General features: G+C 39.2%; 1 protein-coding gene across 1 annotated transcript in view; it reads right to left on the bottom strand.

Annotated features, from left to right (window-relative positions):
• The window catches only part of LOC139692954 (rab11 family-interacting protein 4B-like), a 295,511-nt gene that overhangs the window by 132,929 nt on the left and 146,539 nt on the right, over nucleotides 1-16,043 (bottom strand). Inside the window, exons 3-4 of the mRNA XM_071591271.1 lie at nucleotides 8,480-8,621; nucleotides 4,263-4,547 (exon numbers count right to left, since the gene is read on the bottom strand). Of these exons, the coding sequence (XP_071447372.1) occupies nucleotides 4,263-4,547; nucleotides 8,480-8,621 (427 nt within the window). The remainder of the gene's footprint in view (nucleotides 1-4,262; nucleotides 4,548-8,479; nucleotides 8,622-16,043) is intronic.

The following is a 16,043-nucleotide window of genomic DNA, read 5'->3' as shown; positions in this document are numbered from 1 at the left end:
CTATATTATTATTATTGTTATCATCGGTTAGAAATCGGTAAAGGTAGGTTTTGGATGGACACAAGCTACCTAATGGTGCATCGACCATTCCCGATTGTCTATATTATTATCGTTATCCGATTGGGGAATTTACGATATTCCATGTGGTAAAAAAATTTTAATCGATGACTTTATTTTTTTTCAGTCTCGAAATACTTGGCTGTCGTTACCCAGTACTTACAACTTATAAATGGCACGTACAATGAACATAATAACTTCTCACTCTGTGAACACCACTCATCAAGAACCACAATAACAGAAGATAACAGCACCATATTACTTAAAACCAACTAAATAATACACTTTTAACAACACTACACATAAGGGTACAACAGTAAATAAATAATATACAGCGCTAGGGAAATAGGACAAATATTTTTTATGATTATTCCTGGAAAAAGACCTCATTATCCATGAGACAATCCTCTTGAGGATCATGTATTCGCCCTGGAGATTATGGGGATGGTTCCAGCCTGCTTTTCTGTGGCAGTATTTAAACGAAAGATAACCACGAATTGCGAAATATGGCGACCCTTACAGCTGAAAAGGCGTTCGATAGCCTTTTTTTGGTATTTGAATAGCGTGACCGCCTTCCGTTAACTTTCGGTTTTTCCGTCTGTGACGGCAAAGGCTGTAGCTCACTCCGGCGGGAAATCGATTGCAAGTCGAGCTTCAGTCCGCAAAAATATCGGACCACGATGGAAATATGAGGATACATATAAAATCGGGCGGAAAAAATTCTCTGACACCAAAACATTGTTGCTGGAAATTAAGGCAAATTTTAGCGTAGTGAAAATACTGGAGTTCCCTCTTTCCGGGATAACATGGAAAATCCAGACAGTTAACTATTCACAATAATTCTTAATAAAATCTGGAATTTGAAGAGCAATTGATTAATTATGAACTCCTGAAACCGATTTATCCTTTTCTCAATTGTTTTTTCTAGAGAAGGATCAGTAACGTTAAAATATATTCATTACGTGAGCGGGGAAAAACACTGAACATGAAGAAACTAAACTATATACATTTAATACGAGGTAACTAGTAAGGCAACTATTACAGCTAACAAGTACTTAAGCCACACGGGGCAGAAACAATAAACATAAAACTGTTCTTTGTACTTAATATACGGTTTTGCATCCATATCATTACATTCCCTGTTCTATGGAGGAATCCTTAAAATAAATAAACAAATAGAGTAAATTTGCTCGCGTTCAATAAGGAGGATATTATGTCACAGCTTCAAAAGGGCGATGAATTTAATTGAATGAATGGAAAAACTCAAAATTAATCATCAATTTTTGCTGTTAAACAAAAATATAAGGTACACTAAAGTACCAAAACAATTCATAGAAACATGATAGGGTGCAACAACTGTAAAATGAGTGTGTACAATGCTCTCAGAGAGAGTATTTTGCACACAAAATTGAGTAATGTGGAAACTCATGCCGGATACATTACTGAGTGACAAAAGAATCGTAAAACAAAATATGTGCTCCTTACAACTGTTTAGGTTTGGACATGAAAAAAGACAAAACCAGATAAAAACATTATCTTAAATATTGCACTAGTGCTTTACCTCATACTCCGCCACCAAAGTGAAACAAAATAATAGTTATTTTTCAAAGTAAAAAGTGGACAAAAAATGCGAACTAATGTGGAAAAATAAACTTAGGTGAAAAATACACAAAAATATACTGGCACTAAAAAACGAACAGAAAATTAAGACTACAATAACAATGATATTATTACAGATAATAAGGAAAACCGAATAATTAACAAGGGACCACTAGACACAAAATAAATAAAAGAACACGATTTATAGAGACCACTAAAACCAAAAAGCCAATGAATTGCAGTTCTAATGATGTAGTATTAAGTGCAAATACATTTTTTTAACACTGAACCATTTTTTTTGCTTGGAAAGCTAGGCACAAGAAGGGAATCATTCCATTTTTAATTCAAAAGCGAACATTTACCTAGCTATCATTATGTACTACCCCATTCAATCTACTTTTTAGGTCGAAATTTGAAAAAGTATTCCTTTTTGATGACAATTTTAAATGCAATCCACCTTTCCAAGTAACGCAAAAAACGGCGAACGGCGAACTTCGGTAGATCTTGATTATCTGAATAGTGCGTGTTCAGTGGGAAAAATATCCCATTCGCGAACTTCCGTCTTCATTCCCTTTAATGTTCTAAAAACGCTCGATGCATTGTGACAATTAAGACCTTTGACAATTCCCTCGAGAATGGGGAAAAATAAATTCCATTCCACTTCGAGAGCTTTCAAACTGATGATTAAATTGTTCTGCGTGACACACAATTGGAGGAACCTTCTTGCTTTGCTCACCATCCTCATGTTTCCCTTGCTTTAGGAGTACGCCCACTCCTCGGATTTGTTCATGGACTCCCATCCTTCCACTCGCGAATACGCGCTTTGAAAGGGCACGCTGGTTTTTGTATCCCTCCGCGTGCATCCGAAACAAGTGGGCCCTCGCTCGGCCGCTGTCCAAATGACGGCGAAATCGAGACCATGGAACTCTGGGACAAGTTGAGATTGCGCTCGAGTGATATCGCGACCGGTTGCCACATTATGTGGATTGGAGCGTAATCGGTGAGGCATATACCGGGTGAGCCTAAAATTTTAATTCACTCTCCGTGAAACAATATATGAGCAATATTTCCATTAGTAAAAAATACGATGCATTCGGGGAGCATTTTTTTTAAACAATCAGATATTCGTACTTTTGCTTAAGAACGCGTACAAAAATGAACCGTCTAATGTTGTAGTAATTCCAGCTCTTACAGAGATGCATATGGCGAATCTAGGGCATCCAATTTCTCAACGAAAGAGCAGCGGGGATTTTTTTATATCTTTACGAATTTTTATAATTAAACGGGAAATATTAGATTGCACGAGGAACGTTCTATGCCTAGATGAAATCATCCCCCAAATGCGTTTCTCATCGACTACCTGAATACAAACAATGAAAAATTCCAGAAAAAACCCTTCAAACTAATCTAATGAAAAAACTTATGATCCTTTAACTTAATTTTTTATTTGTATCTCTATGCTAGTAAGTCAAAAAAAATGGAGAGTAACGTGATATAAATACAGGTGGCCGAGGTTTTTTGAATTAAAATGAAATTATAATTCCTTTTCTCAAACGCATTTTAACATTAATGAAATCAAACTATTTTGTTAACTTTCTAAGGGATATTTTATATAATCCAGCCAAATTAAGTCTTAGACAATCTATTATGCTTTCAAGCACTCCCCGAATCGAATGAAGAATCAGAGGCACATTCATCTGAGAATTTTTTTCAAATATGAACTCAAGTAGACAGTTTCAGTTGTCCATCATAATGATACCTAGAATTGTCCATCAATGGTGAGGCAATATTTTCATTGAAATCCGGGTATGACGATTGAAACACTCACGAGAGTACGTAATTACATTTCATTCTACAAATAGTAGAAGATAAACCAAGGAAAATATAACTCGGAATCGTTGACTGCATTCAAGTTATGAAAAGTTATTTTAGTTCGAGAATTGAGTCTGAATTTAAATATTAATTCAACGCTCGATATTTTTTGCACAAGATTCGATTCCGAGTCAAAATTTACAACGCACGCCATTCTAAGATAGTGCCCGAATATTTTTAGGCGCGCCCTGGATTTGAAACTTCACAGTCCACTCGCAGTTTTCAAAGGATACTGTCGCTTACTGCCAATACCCAGCCCCAACAATTATTCAAATAATTGCAATTCTCATTTTAGACGCGCTAGGAAGGGTAACTGTATAAAGGGTCGTCATCACTCTCAAATTCACGAATTTATACAATTATCGCGCAATTATATTGCAGATAATAGAAGGATATTGATATTCTCCTTGCATTGCCACCAATTTCCTAGACAAAAATAGACAGCCAAGATGAGAAGCGTATCTCATTGGAAGGCAAAAAGAGAGATCGGTGTTAGGTTTCGGCATTGTGAGGACTTGCAGAAAGACAAACAAATGCTTAGGATTTATTAATCACTCGTAAAATATACTCATAAATCCATTAATAATAATCGATAAATTATGTTTTTAGCTATTTTTCGATATTGTGAAAACTTAAAACCAGAAACTAATGCTAGGGGAAAAGTTATTTTAGAACAAGAATTAGAACACGGAGGGGGATGCGCACGATGGCGATCAAGGGGGGACGGTCCTCACCCTGGCTGCTGCGACCTCCTCAGGCTGGACCTCGCCCAGGCGTTTCTCTGCAGCCCCAGGTGCGTGCCCCCGTTGGTGTGCCTGGTGGGACTGCCACCGCCCCCGCCACCGCCTCCCCCGCCGCCCCCGCACCCGTTGACCACTCCTTTCCGCGGGGAGTAGGAGGGGGAGGACCCTTCGTCGTCATCGTATTCCTCGGCGCCGAGTTCGAACTCCGGCGCGGGCCCTTCGTCGCCTTCCCCATAGCACTCGAAACTTTCGCCGTCCGACAGACTGGAACACTGACTGTGAAAGAATCGCAAGAGTGAATTTAGTTGGGGAAGTGGGCAGAGATCTTTGTGTGGCTGTATTTCAAAAGTTTATGAACCAATAACAGTGACAAAAAATCCATTACAGGGACAAATATTTAAGCTTTGTCAGCTGATTATAATAGGTGTGTTAACCACAAACGGAGTAATAAAGGCAGAAATAACGGTAAGGAACGGACATCACCGGCTGCGGACCTTGGAAAGAGCAAATTGCATGAGACTGTGACTGTCTCGGGAACAATGTGTTACATACATACCTGTATATTATATGTAGATTGGGTGGGAGCATCCATCAACGAAGCGGGTCTAGCTATGCCGTAGGTATTATTAGTCATTGTATGACAGAAGTTTAGCTGCGATATATTTACATTTATTCACTCGTTTTAATCAATCATATCTGCACCCCAAGAATTCGAATAAGGCGGCGGACAAGTTATTCACACAATGAGAGCCTACAGATCTTAAAATTGATATAATGGTAAGCGGACCGGAAACACTAATAGGGCAATTGGATTTCTTCATATCAAGGAATTATTATTAGAGATTACATCGCTCGGATTACATTAACATTAATAAAGAGTATGGAGTTGTAAATTACATATATTACACATCAATAGTTATTACTACAGTAGAATAAAATTTGGTTCGAAATCACTCAATCAGAACATATAGTGAAATATGATTCCATTGATTGCCCTGATCCGTTATCTTTGGACTCATTTATTCTCTCTGAAGAGGCCTACTTGGCTGGTGAGACACAAGGTGTCTAAAGTTTTATTATATTATCAAATATTACGACCTAGGGTATCATTGGTATCCTTGATATTATGAATTAGTAGCGTCCGTCATTTCCTAGTGAATCTAGAATGAAAAAGTTAAAGATATAATGGGAGAACCACATAAAATATCCTGATTTAATTACCAACACTGAGCCATAAAATATGATTAGAGAGATGTTGAGTAGCGTGCGATAAATACGCTATCACAGCTTTGTTATGGTTATATTCCAAAGACAGAACATTAGGGTTCTCGGAGGTATTCGGGTAGATCATAAAATAGCCTAACGTAATCCTGATGCGAAATTTACAGCACAATTTGTCTGAGAGAGAGAGAGATCTTTCTGATTATTAGAATTTATTTCATTCAGCATGATCTAAGGGACCAACCATGGATGCCATAAACTTGATTTTTGAGATTTCTTTATCCTCCTTTCCGTGTTATTACCGTGAAATTAACTTAATCATTTCTCTGATGACTACCCTGCACAATGGGTCCTTTTCGTCGAAATGAATTGTATGAATTAATACCAAGTTGAGTATAATAATTCGTAGCAAGCGTCCAAATGAAATTACTAAAATTGTGTACAAAAACTATCCGTACCTCATTTCTTCATTTCCGTTACCGTACATTTGCGGATAGATTTTTTTTTCTGGAACAGGAAAAGAGCTATCCACGAAAAAAAACGACCTTAGGGTGAGGTTAGAGGATTTTTTTAGTGGAGTCGGACGCAGTCGGGTAGGCAAGAGTATTCTGCGGCCATCGAGTATGAAGCGGCGGCCTATAAGTGAGAATCTTGCACAGAAAAACTAAAGCATCGTCACTTTACCCAAAACTCACCACTGCTCCTTTTACATAGGATTCCCCTCCCTTCCTTAGCAAAGTAATTAATGGAAGATTGCTAAATTACTCTCAAAGGTGAAATTATGAATAGAATTTAATTACAGACGCCTTTAACAAAAATTAAATCTGTCTTGCCAGTTCTGAAGGGACCTCGGGGTGAAATTTGTTTCGTTCCAACAATCTTAAAACAGGAGATCGATTTTCAAAGTCACAGTTCAACTTTTCAATAATTCTCTAAACTTTTAGCAGGCAATTCTGGTAATTATTCCACTATAAGTATAAACAGGCGATGAATTTTGCACAACATTTTTGTACATGCACACGCTATTCTTTTAATATTTTCAATAAGGGGCTATATTGGCTCACTAACGGGTTATGCAGTAATTTAACTTGCCGAGAAATCTAGAGAAACACGCCGTTTGGCGGGTGGAGAGTTCTACTAGGATTAATTCCAAAACTAAAGCCATAAATCCAACGAGCAAACGAGAAAAAATACTCCAAAACTTACTACATCCATCCTTTAGTGATTGAGAGGATTAGAGGCGGTTCCCTCAGGATTTTAAAGTATGTACTAAAAAATGTGACTTCTGTGACCGACAGGCCCGGGGTAAACCTGTTCCGTTGTGAAAAATTTGGACATAACGCTACTTGGGGGAGGAGGGTAGCAAAGAACAATACGTTTACGCCTCTTAGGAAACAAGAGAGAGGGTAGGAGAGTGAAGGGGCGAGCCGCTCTCTGGTTCCGAGTCTGTCGATTGGTAACTTTCGCTCGTTTATTAAGCTGTCCAAAAGTTAATCATGTTCTCCTAAAAAACTCCCATTTTTAAATGTCTCTATCATGTTAGTGTATTAGTCGATTTAATAAATTCACCAACCTATGGGGACGTCTACATAAAATCGATAGTTTCTCCCGGAGATGTCGGCTCGGCGCAACTTGCCACCCCCGCAACCGTGCTTCTGAAAGTTCCATCACCAACCAAAAACACGATTTTTTTCCATTCCTTCACCTTCAATAACAAAAATTCTGCAAGCGACAGCATCCAAGACAGCAAACTCAGGGAGTCGATTTCGCACGAGAGTTTCCACAGCATCGGGTCGAGAGTCACCTGAACTTCTCCGACTTCTTTGGCGCTGAGCTCACATCCCTCAAGAATAAATGGCGGGGTGTGAGGATTTCTAGTTAACCACAGGTCCCTTCGCTTTCTCCGTCCGTGGCACTCATCTGTTTCATTGTCCTTTGGCTTATCGATTGCAGTTGCAAGCGTGAGCACGGATCCGTGGGTATCGACGAGAGTGCGGTTTTGGGCGCTCCTTTCAGCCGAGGCCGGCAGCGGCAAAGTTGTCAAGGGGGCCATTCTCTAGCGTTCCCCCTCCGTCCCCGCCCCTCTCGTTCACCACCTCCGCTCGCGCCCTCCATTGCCATTCCCTGGCGTAATTTGCGAAGGCCGGCCTTGAAGTAATTACACAATGCGACTGCAGAAACAGTTCTTAACGACAAAAGCGAAGTGCTATGCACCATTCATTCCCTGCCCTTCGGCTCTGCACGCATAACGGACGAATGGATGGAGGGAGGTTGCCGGCCGGCTTCGCTTAAATACCACTTGCCCGAGCTAATTCAACAGCTTATTCTAAAATGTTAATTGAAAAAGGTCTAATATTAGGTCTCGTCTTTTTTAATCCAACACAGTACCTAAAGAACCGCCCAACGTAAATTCTTGCGTAAGATACCTATGAGTCCCTGCAAATTACGAGTACATGATATCTGTGTAGCTTAAATGAAGTTCTTGGACATTTTAGCGGGAATGATTGAGGAAATAAAAAGGCAACAGTTACGATATGCTTTTAATGATAAACATACCTTCTATTAGGTTTTTATATCTCCTCAGTAATATGGTTGGAGTGAAATGTTTTCTATGACGCTCTTCATCCCTGCTCGCACGCAAAATGAATGACTTGTTCTTTGATCGATAAAATGCAGAGGCAAATTTTATAAAAAAATAAATGTTGCCCCCACAATTTATCGAGCAATTGATTTGCCTCCACATTTTTATTGATGGCATTTATTTGATTTTTTATTCCATTAAGTAGGCTAAAAATGCTACTTCAGAACTAACTTTCAACGCGTCGCACGGAAATGATCTGATGGATGGATACCTTAAGTGGCATCAAAAGCGATAAAGAACTTGTGGTTTGGAGGGATTGGGGGAGATGGATAGGGGATGTCTTAAGGAAATAGATGGCTCTGCATGTGAAGGAGCGATAAATTGGCGGCGATGAATGGGGACGCACCTGTGGTTCGTGCTCTTTCCGTTCGTGTCGGGAGAAGCGCTGCCGCCGATCGCGGAGTCGGTGTCCATCGATGTTGTCATGAGTCGCTGGTCGTCGCAGTCTGGCTGTGACGCCATGACCGTCACTCCTGGTGAAAGCATATCTGAAATTAAATAGAAAATCCACGGGTCAAAATAAATCACGAGGAATTTGGAGGTAAAAGATGGGGCTTGCAGATCAAAAGGCATGGACAAACATCAATTGAAAGCGTGCAGAATTTGATGTAAAATGTACGAAAGGAAGAGGAATGGCGTAAAATAATAAATGTGATGAGAAACAATAAATCATAAACCATTAAATGAAATGCATGCACTTTTTGTTAGCGTACACGGTATTTTTCTATCAGTGTACACATAACAGAGACACAACAAATCTATAACTATTATTTATTGATCGTCATGGTTTCACCACTGTGTGGCATCATCAGATGTCACAGAGTGGCGAAATAGCACTGAGTGGCATCATCAGATGTCATCATCAACAGGAATACGTGACGATACCACACAGTGGCGTAACTATGGCCATCAATAAATATTAATTTTGGTATTGCTGTGCTTCTGTTATCTGTGTAAGGAGAAATTCCATCGAGAAACGGCTAAAATTATCAAAAGTTTCTTTCAGCACACAATACCAATAACAATCACCGTTTAATCTTTTTAGCGGAGTTAAAATAATTCATGTCTAAGAAGTTACGTGAATGAATTGGTGAAACATGGAATTAAGCGTTTTCACGTTCCATTGATCTTAATACAAGTAACCCCCTCATGATGAGGTACCAGGACGAACATCTAATTAGAATTATCACTATTATTAAGCAAACAGCTTGGAGACGAGTGACGTTCGGCTGTCTAAACCGGGTGAAAAATTGAAAACGTGCACTCAACCCCAGATTTCACTCTATACCATCCATTAACGCATTGCATATTGCCGCAAATCAGAAGATTTTCTCAACTGTCATTAGCAGGGAATTTTGGTTCCAAAAATACAAACACCACCGACATGAGAAAGGTTTAGGGAAGGTTAACTGTTCATTGAGTAGTAAAATAGGAAGGATAGTCACTTTATTCATGCGTAAGGTGGCTATCATTCAGTTCAATTATTTCTAAGTAACTCATCCAAATCAGTTGTACAAAACATAAATCCTGTAGTAGTACCACTGGAATTTGATAATTGTGGTAATTGACATCGGAGTTATAAAGAGGAGGAATTAAATTAATTCGAACTTGAAATTTAGAACTTGTGACTGAGCGCTAACATAAAATAATGATGTTCGTTTAAGAAATGGTGTCAGAGATCACCAATTACCCGTGCGATAGATGCATGAAGCATTGGTAGGAGACGAACACACAGCCGTAGATATGACTAAAAGGGAGTTAATTCCAATAATTTTTCTAATTTCATTATAATTTAATGCATACGCTCATTCGTTAGGACCTTAAAATTTATTTGAAAGAACAAAATCTTAAAAATAATTTTTATCTTCAAAATATTAAATACACATTTACAAATGTGTAATTGATTAATATTTATAATCTTAGTATATTCAGAAATGGAAATGAAAATTTTACATGCAAAAATGTCACGACACATAATTCTTAAACTTTTAATGAACTCATTCAGGATCATCAGTCAGCCCATAATGTGTGTAGATGGAAGGGGTAGGGAAAGGTTTTGGACAGAAAATGAGCGTGAAAAAGAAAAACAAAGGCATTATTAGCTCTTCGTTAGCACTATACGTATAGAGTAAAAGTCATAAAACGAACTCGATCATGACTTCGCTTGAATTGACATGGAGTCAATCCCATTTAGACGAACCTGTGGGAGGTGGGGGTGGTTACGAGACCCCTTCTCCCAAACTGCATAAGTGAGGAACATAGGCAAAGGTAAATTTTGAGAGAGAGAAGCATGAAACGGCAGATCCTTTTTGGCATTTAGAATGGCGAACGAGAAAGAAAGTAGAAAATGGGAGAGGAGCGTAACTGGATGGAGATGGATACTTGAGTGGGCGTGCGTGTGGCTCGGATCCTCGTCTTTCAACCTCACACGGTTCAACGGCTGAGCGGTTGGTTGCTGCCCGTCGACTGACCGGGGGCACCCACAGGAAGGTGTCACACTCATTTTTCATCCTAGGGGACGCTCCTCGGGATGTCGGCCGCTAGTGCAAGTCAAGAGAAACCAAGCCGACGGCGAATACGTCTGGCTCACACCTCGACTTCCCCTGTGGGTGGGCCTCGGGTGAAGTCGAAGGGTGTGAGCAAGCCGAGCGCAGCCGACCTTACCAGAAGGAGACGATTTTCGCAGAAAAGGCCCCCCCAAAAAAACAAAACTCTGCTGGGAAGATTTTGAGATGGGCGAATTCTCTACTCACGTCATAGGTACGATTTTAACACTTCGAAATTACAGGAAAGCATACCGAACGAACAGAAAATTCAAATTTTTGGACGAAGTTTACATTTTTAAAGTATAAAAAAATACTACGCGAGTTTCGTTGGGTGAAATGAAATGCACTCCGTGACCACATTTAAGTATGTGTAAGATAAATGAAATGTTTCCGCTTTATGCACAATTAAATTCCCAGGGGAAAAATTATGCTTAAGGGAAACAGTATTTTAAGAAGGTTACGGCAACACACAAAGGCAACTAACATTAACGCGAAAAAAAACAATACTTCCCACTAAACCTCAACCGAATGTCGCATCTTGACTTCTATTATCATCTTAAATTTGAAAAAAACCGACCTAGGGGTGTGCCATTTTCAAACACACTTGAGCCATTTTGACCTTGGAAATAACAATGCGCAAAGAAAAAGCCCAAAGCAGTAAGCAGTTACAGAGTATTCCACCTCAAAAATCATAAGCGGTGAGGGTCTCGTCATTCAATACTATATTTACAAAATACTGATGGTAAAACCGAAAATCCACCTGAAATTTATTTAGCATAAATCCGCAAATCATTTTTTCAATTATGAAATAATATTGTGCACCTAGGAGTGCGATTGTTTTCACAGAAATACAACGTCAACGAATATACTATCTCAGTGTAAGACTAAGGATAAGTAAGGAAAAGCGATTCATTTGGTTCCACTCACTAATTAAGAAACCAAGCACGGGCGTCATAAATTCTCTGGATTTCAGCATGATGTGCCATCCCGTTTGAAGAAAACAGGCGGCTCTCATATCCTAAGCAGTATACAAAGTGACGGAATCAGACAAAGGAAATAGACTCGTTTGCCCAACAAAAACAGCTATGATAGCGTAACATCTGCACAGGGCCATGGCCATACTCGCCTAACTACATACTTACTTTGCGGGCGGGACGGCGCACATGTTTTTCTTTGGCGTGGCATTTGTAACCAGCACACAGCTTGATTGCTTTAATGATAGACAACTTCATAGATCTAATATTTACGCCGATCATGCGATTCTTCTCCATTTCTTACAATTGTTCCCATTTTAGCTTCACAACAAAATAACATCGTCATCATTTCCATTTCCTAATGAGGAAACTCGAAGTACGCATGCGAATAGCACAATTAACAAGAGATTTTCTAAGGACCAAGACAGAATATACGTAGAAATACTTTTTTCTTGTTTGAAAAGTTTTCTGTAAGGATACTTATTAAAAAGAACAAAAGAAATAAATTGCTCTTCTGGAATTACAAATCCTACAAAATGTATTGCGTTACAAATTCCTACTATGAAGATTAACTTGTGCTCACAAACAAGTTGCGACTATCCCCAAAGGCCCGTTTTTCTCAAATGGTGTTCCAGGATTCCATGAAGTGTAAAGGAGGTTTTGCGAGGATAGCTTAACGCCAGAGCACCGACGGGCAGCTTTCATGAGGGGAGATCTCTACATATTCTGTCACGGACTATTTCTTTGGAACAGAATCCGACCTGAATTTAAAAGTATGCATAGAGTTTGATTTTTTACTGTTTCATTATCTTTAACTACCCCCCCCCTCTATTATCTTTAATTCCACCCCTGCCACACACCTTTTTGGTGGCTCGCAAGGTATTGATGTAGATGTAGAACTATACTTTTATTGTTAAATATAAAAAACAGCTACAATCTAACTACATGACTGAATCATTTTCAATTTCAACTTATTTTTTGCTTGATTTTCGGATTATTCATATAAACAATAGGAACGATAAAATTCAATAGATACTCAGGTTCCCACTAGATATTTTACGAGTGGCTAAGGCACACTAATATCGAAAATACTTTTCAAGAACATCGCTCATAGATTGGATTACTTATAAACCATATTATCAAGTGCTAATGTGCAACTTTGGAACAACGAATTGCAGGATTAGGAATTGGTTTGCTATTTCTTGTTTTCAATTGACGTTTTAATGCTTCCTTATGTTAAATGTTTTAAAAGTGCTAACTACGACATTAGAGCGGATGAGGGTAGTTATTCGAATGCACTCTTGAGGAGAGAGGAAGTCTTCTGGGTAGTTTTAGACAAGGTGTAATGGGTAGTAGCTAAATATCTCCAAGGAGAAAGGATGTAGGGTAGGGACGGCTCCTCGGGAGACGGGAAGGCGGGCGGTTGTAGAGGGGCAATGGAGAAAGGAAAATGTTTCTGCGGAGTGCGAACAGATGGGTGGTTTTATGTTACTAACTTTCCCACCCTCTCCCGAAACGTCTCTCCTGGACCCTTGTGACCAAATGCCACTTTCCCACTCCATTCATTCGTTCAACTTGTTCTCGGCTGACGAAACGAAAGAACGAATTGGATTAGAGGGGAATGGGTCGTTAAGATATGCTTCGTTTAACGAAAACGTGTTATGGTGTCGTATTTACAGAGACATTAAACACAGCATGAAAAATAAATTTGTCATATGAACATTTTTCATGAAAACGAAGCAATGATTAATGCAAAAATACATTAGGGTCTTCAAGTTTCAGGGCATCCTAATTTTTTATGACAAACTACACGTGACAAAAAGTTGAAACTTCTGTTACTTCTCAACTTAATCTCCATGCATTCGCACATATTCACCAAAACGCCGACTCCAGTCGGCGAGAACGCTTCTGTAGGGTAAATTACTTATATACGAGTGCATCTTTATTGTAATTTGTGGCCGAGGCTTCTTGGGTTCGTTGTCATATGACACTCAGCCATCTTTTAACTATCATATCGACGGACGCAATTTTATACACATCCATAACACCATTATCATATGTCTCTCAATCAAAAGACGATGAATTTCAATTGGTGTTAAAGCAGGCAAGAGGAGAAAACGGATTATTTCACGTTCTTCTTGCACTCCAAGACACTATTATTGAAAACGCTTCTCACTCTAGCGGTATCTATTCAAATTCTTGACACTTCGATGTAGCAATCATTGTCTTTTATTGGTTAAGATTGCCCACGTATTTCAAGCTGAACTGCATCGTTCCATGTCCTCCCAGTCCCGAGAAAAATTGGGAAACCTTGAAACTTGAAGGCACCCCGTACATTGCTATTTATTGTGGCGTTTTATTAAAGGGTCATTGTATATAACGAATCTTCTGTATTAACACAGTAATCAACGCGAAGGTGGGTTTGGTAGGTGATGGTAGAGTTCACCCAGTACTAAGCTCGACGGCGTGTGAAATTCACACATCAAGGTAGGGGGGCCAGTCCCTTTCCTTGTGCCAGTTATGGTTTCCCAGGAAGATCTGGTACCCAAAAAATCACATAGCTTGGGTGGAGCTGCAGATGCTCAGAGTGCCTTCCCCAGGAATCGAACCCGGGACCCTTCGGTCAGCTGTCGAACGCTCTACCCCCTGGACTACCGCGACCCACTGTTATTGTATATTAGGCCTGATATTTTTTTTCATTTAAAGTACATACGTGGAAAAAAAACTGGCGATAACGGTACATTTCAGCGTGCACATGATAAAAAAATTAAACTGATACGTAGAGAATATTAGAATTTAGGGACTGTGCAAAACCAACCCTTAATTGGTTGAATACCTATAATGAAAAATGAAATATGCTTGCTTGCATGAAAAATGCATTTAAGATCAAGGACATATATTGGATTATCTTAATTATGTATGAGATTGTTAAAGTACCCAGGCGGTGTGATTGTTCAGAGCAGATCTTACTGGGAAAGCATAGGCGGTAGAGGGAAATTAACTGCCCCCCCTTCCCTGATGAATGGATTTTGCACGCCGTTGGACTTAGTACTAGGTGACCTCTACTCTCACCTACTAAACTAATCTTCGGATTTATAGCTTTGGTTTTTTTGAATAGTATTCAAAGAGTTTTCATTTTTAACTGAGCGTCGATATTATAATCAATTAAAGAGACCTATACTAAATAAGTAATAATTTTATTTCCGGGTCATAAAAAATATCTTCAATGCATTTTTATTATTAAAAATTTAATAAAATCATGCTCAACCAAGTACAGCGTGGGAACTATTAACTGTTGCATTGTATATCTCAATCTTTTATTCTAACTGTGGCTCAAAAATCAAGTCTTCAAAACAAGTTAGTCTTTCTATAATGTATTCACCAGCACAGAGCCGACAATCGGAGTTAGCCATAACACAAAGGCCGCGTGACCCAATTAAGCTGGCACATTTGCATGAGCGATATGGCGAGGAGGACGCGAGTAAACGAGCAACGATCATCTAAATTAGACGTTTATGGATCCGTTTACTGGATTAGGCTCTACGCCTCCCGGGAATTCATTCACTATGGCCAATTACGTTCTTACGTTTCAAAGTATGTATGCTACATATTAGCAGCGCACTAACGGTACAAATGATTGTGGTAGTCTATTGGGTAGAGCACTGGGCTAATGGACAGAGTGTAGGGGTTCAATTTTAGGTGACACCTCTGGGCACCTCCGGCTTCACCCAAACTGTGATTTTTCGGGGACCTTATCTTCCTCGGAAACCACAGGCGGAGCGGGGAGAGAAACTGCCCCCCCTGCTTTGATATGTGAATTTCTCACGCCGTTGACCTTAATAGTACGTTGGGCTTAGAAAGTATTTGGGCTCAGTTAATAAAACCAACCTTCCGGTTGTTTTAGTAGGCGTTGTGAATTTACACCGAATGCGAACTGTCAAATATTAATATAGCTTATTAATATTTCACGGTCCATTGATGATAAAAAGGATCCTTGGGTTTTCCCGCGTCAGCATTAGGATTTCACATCTCTCCTGTAATGGAGACTTCTCCAGGATGTAAAATGATCAACTTATTTATATTATATAACTATTTATATATTATTTTATTTGTGGTGGGGACGAAGGGGATGAGTTATTGAATGTTCCCCGTGCACCCCCATTTCCACCACCTAACAATACAGTATCATAAATATGTAACAGTGTGCTAATTTAACCATTTTACATTCTGAGGAAGTCCCAGCAGATGAGAAGAATTGTTGGTGAAATCATAAATCTGACGCGTAAAAAACCACGAATATTATATGCCATCAATATCATTATTTAACAGCGTGTGAACTTCAGGAACAAATCACAAGAAATTTTTAACTAAGCAGAACGAAAAATAGTTC

Source organism: Hetaerina americana, unplaced genomic scaffold (genome assembly GCF_022747635.1).
Source record: "Hetaerina americana unplaced genomic scaffold, ioHetAmer1.1.p SCAF_1, whole genome shotgun sequence".
NCBI lineage: Eukaryota > Metazoa > Arthropoda > Insecta > Odonata > Calopterygidae > Hetaerina > Hetaerina americana.
Note: the sequence above shows the minus strand (reverse complement) of the source record. Positions and strands in the feature narration are given on the sequence as shown.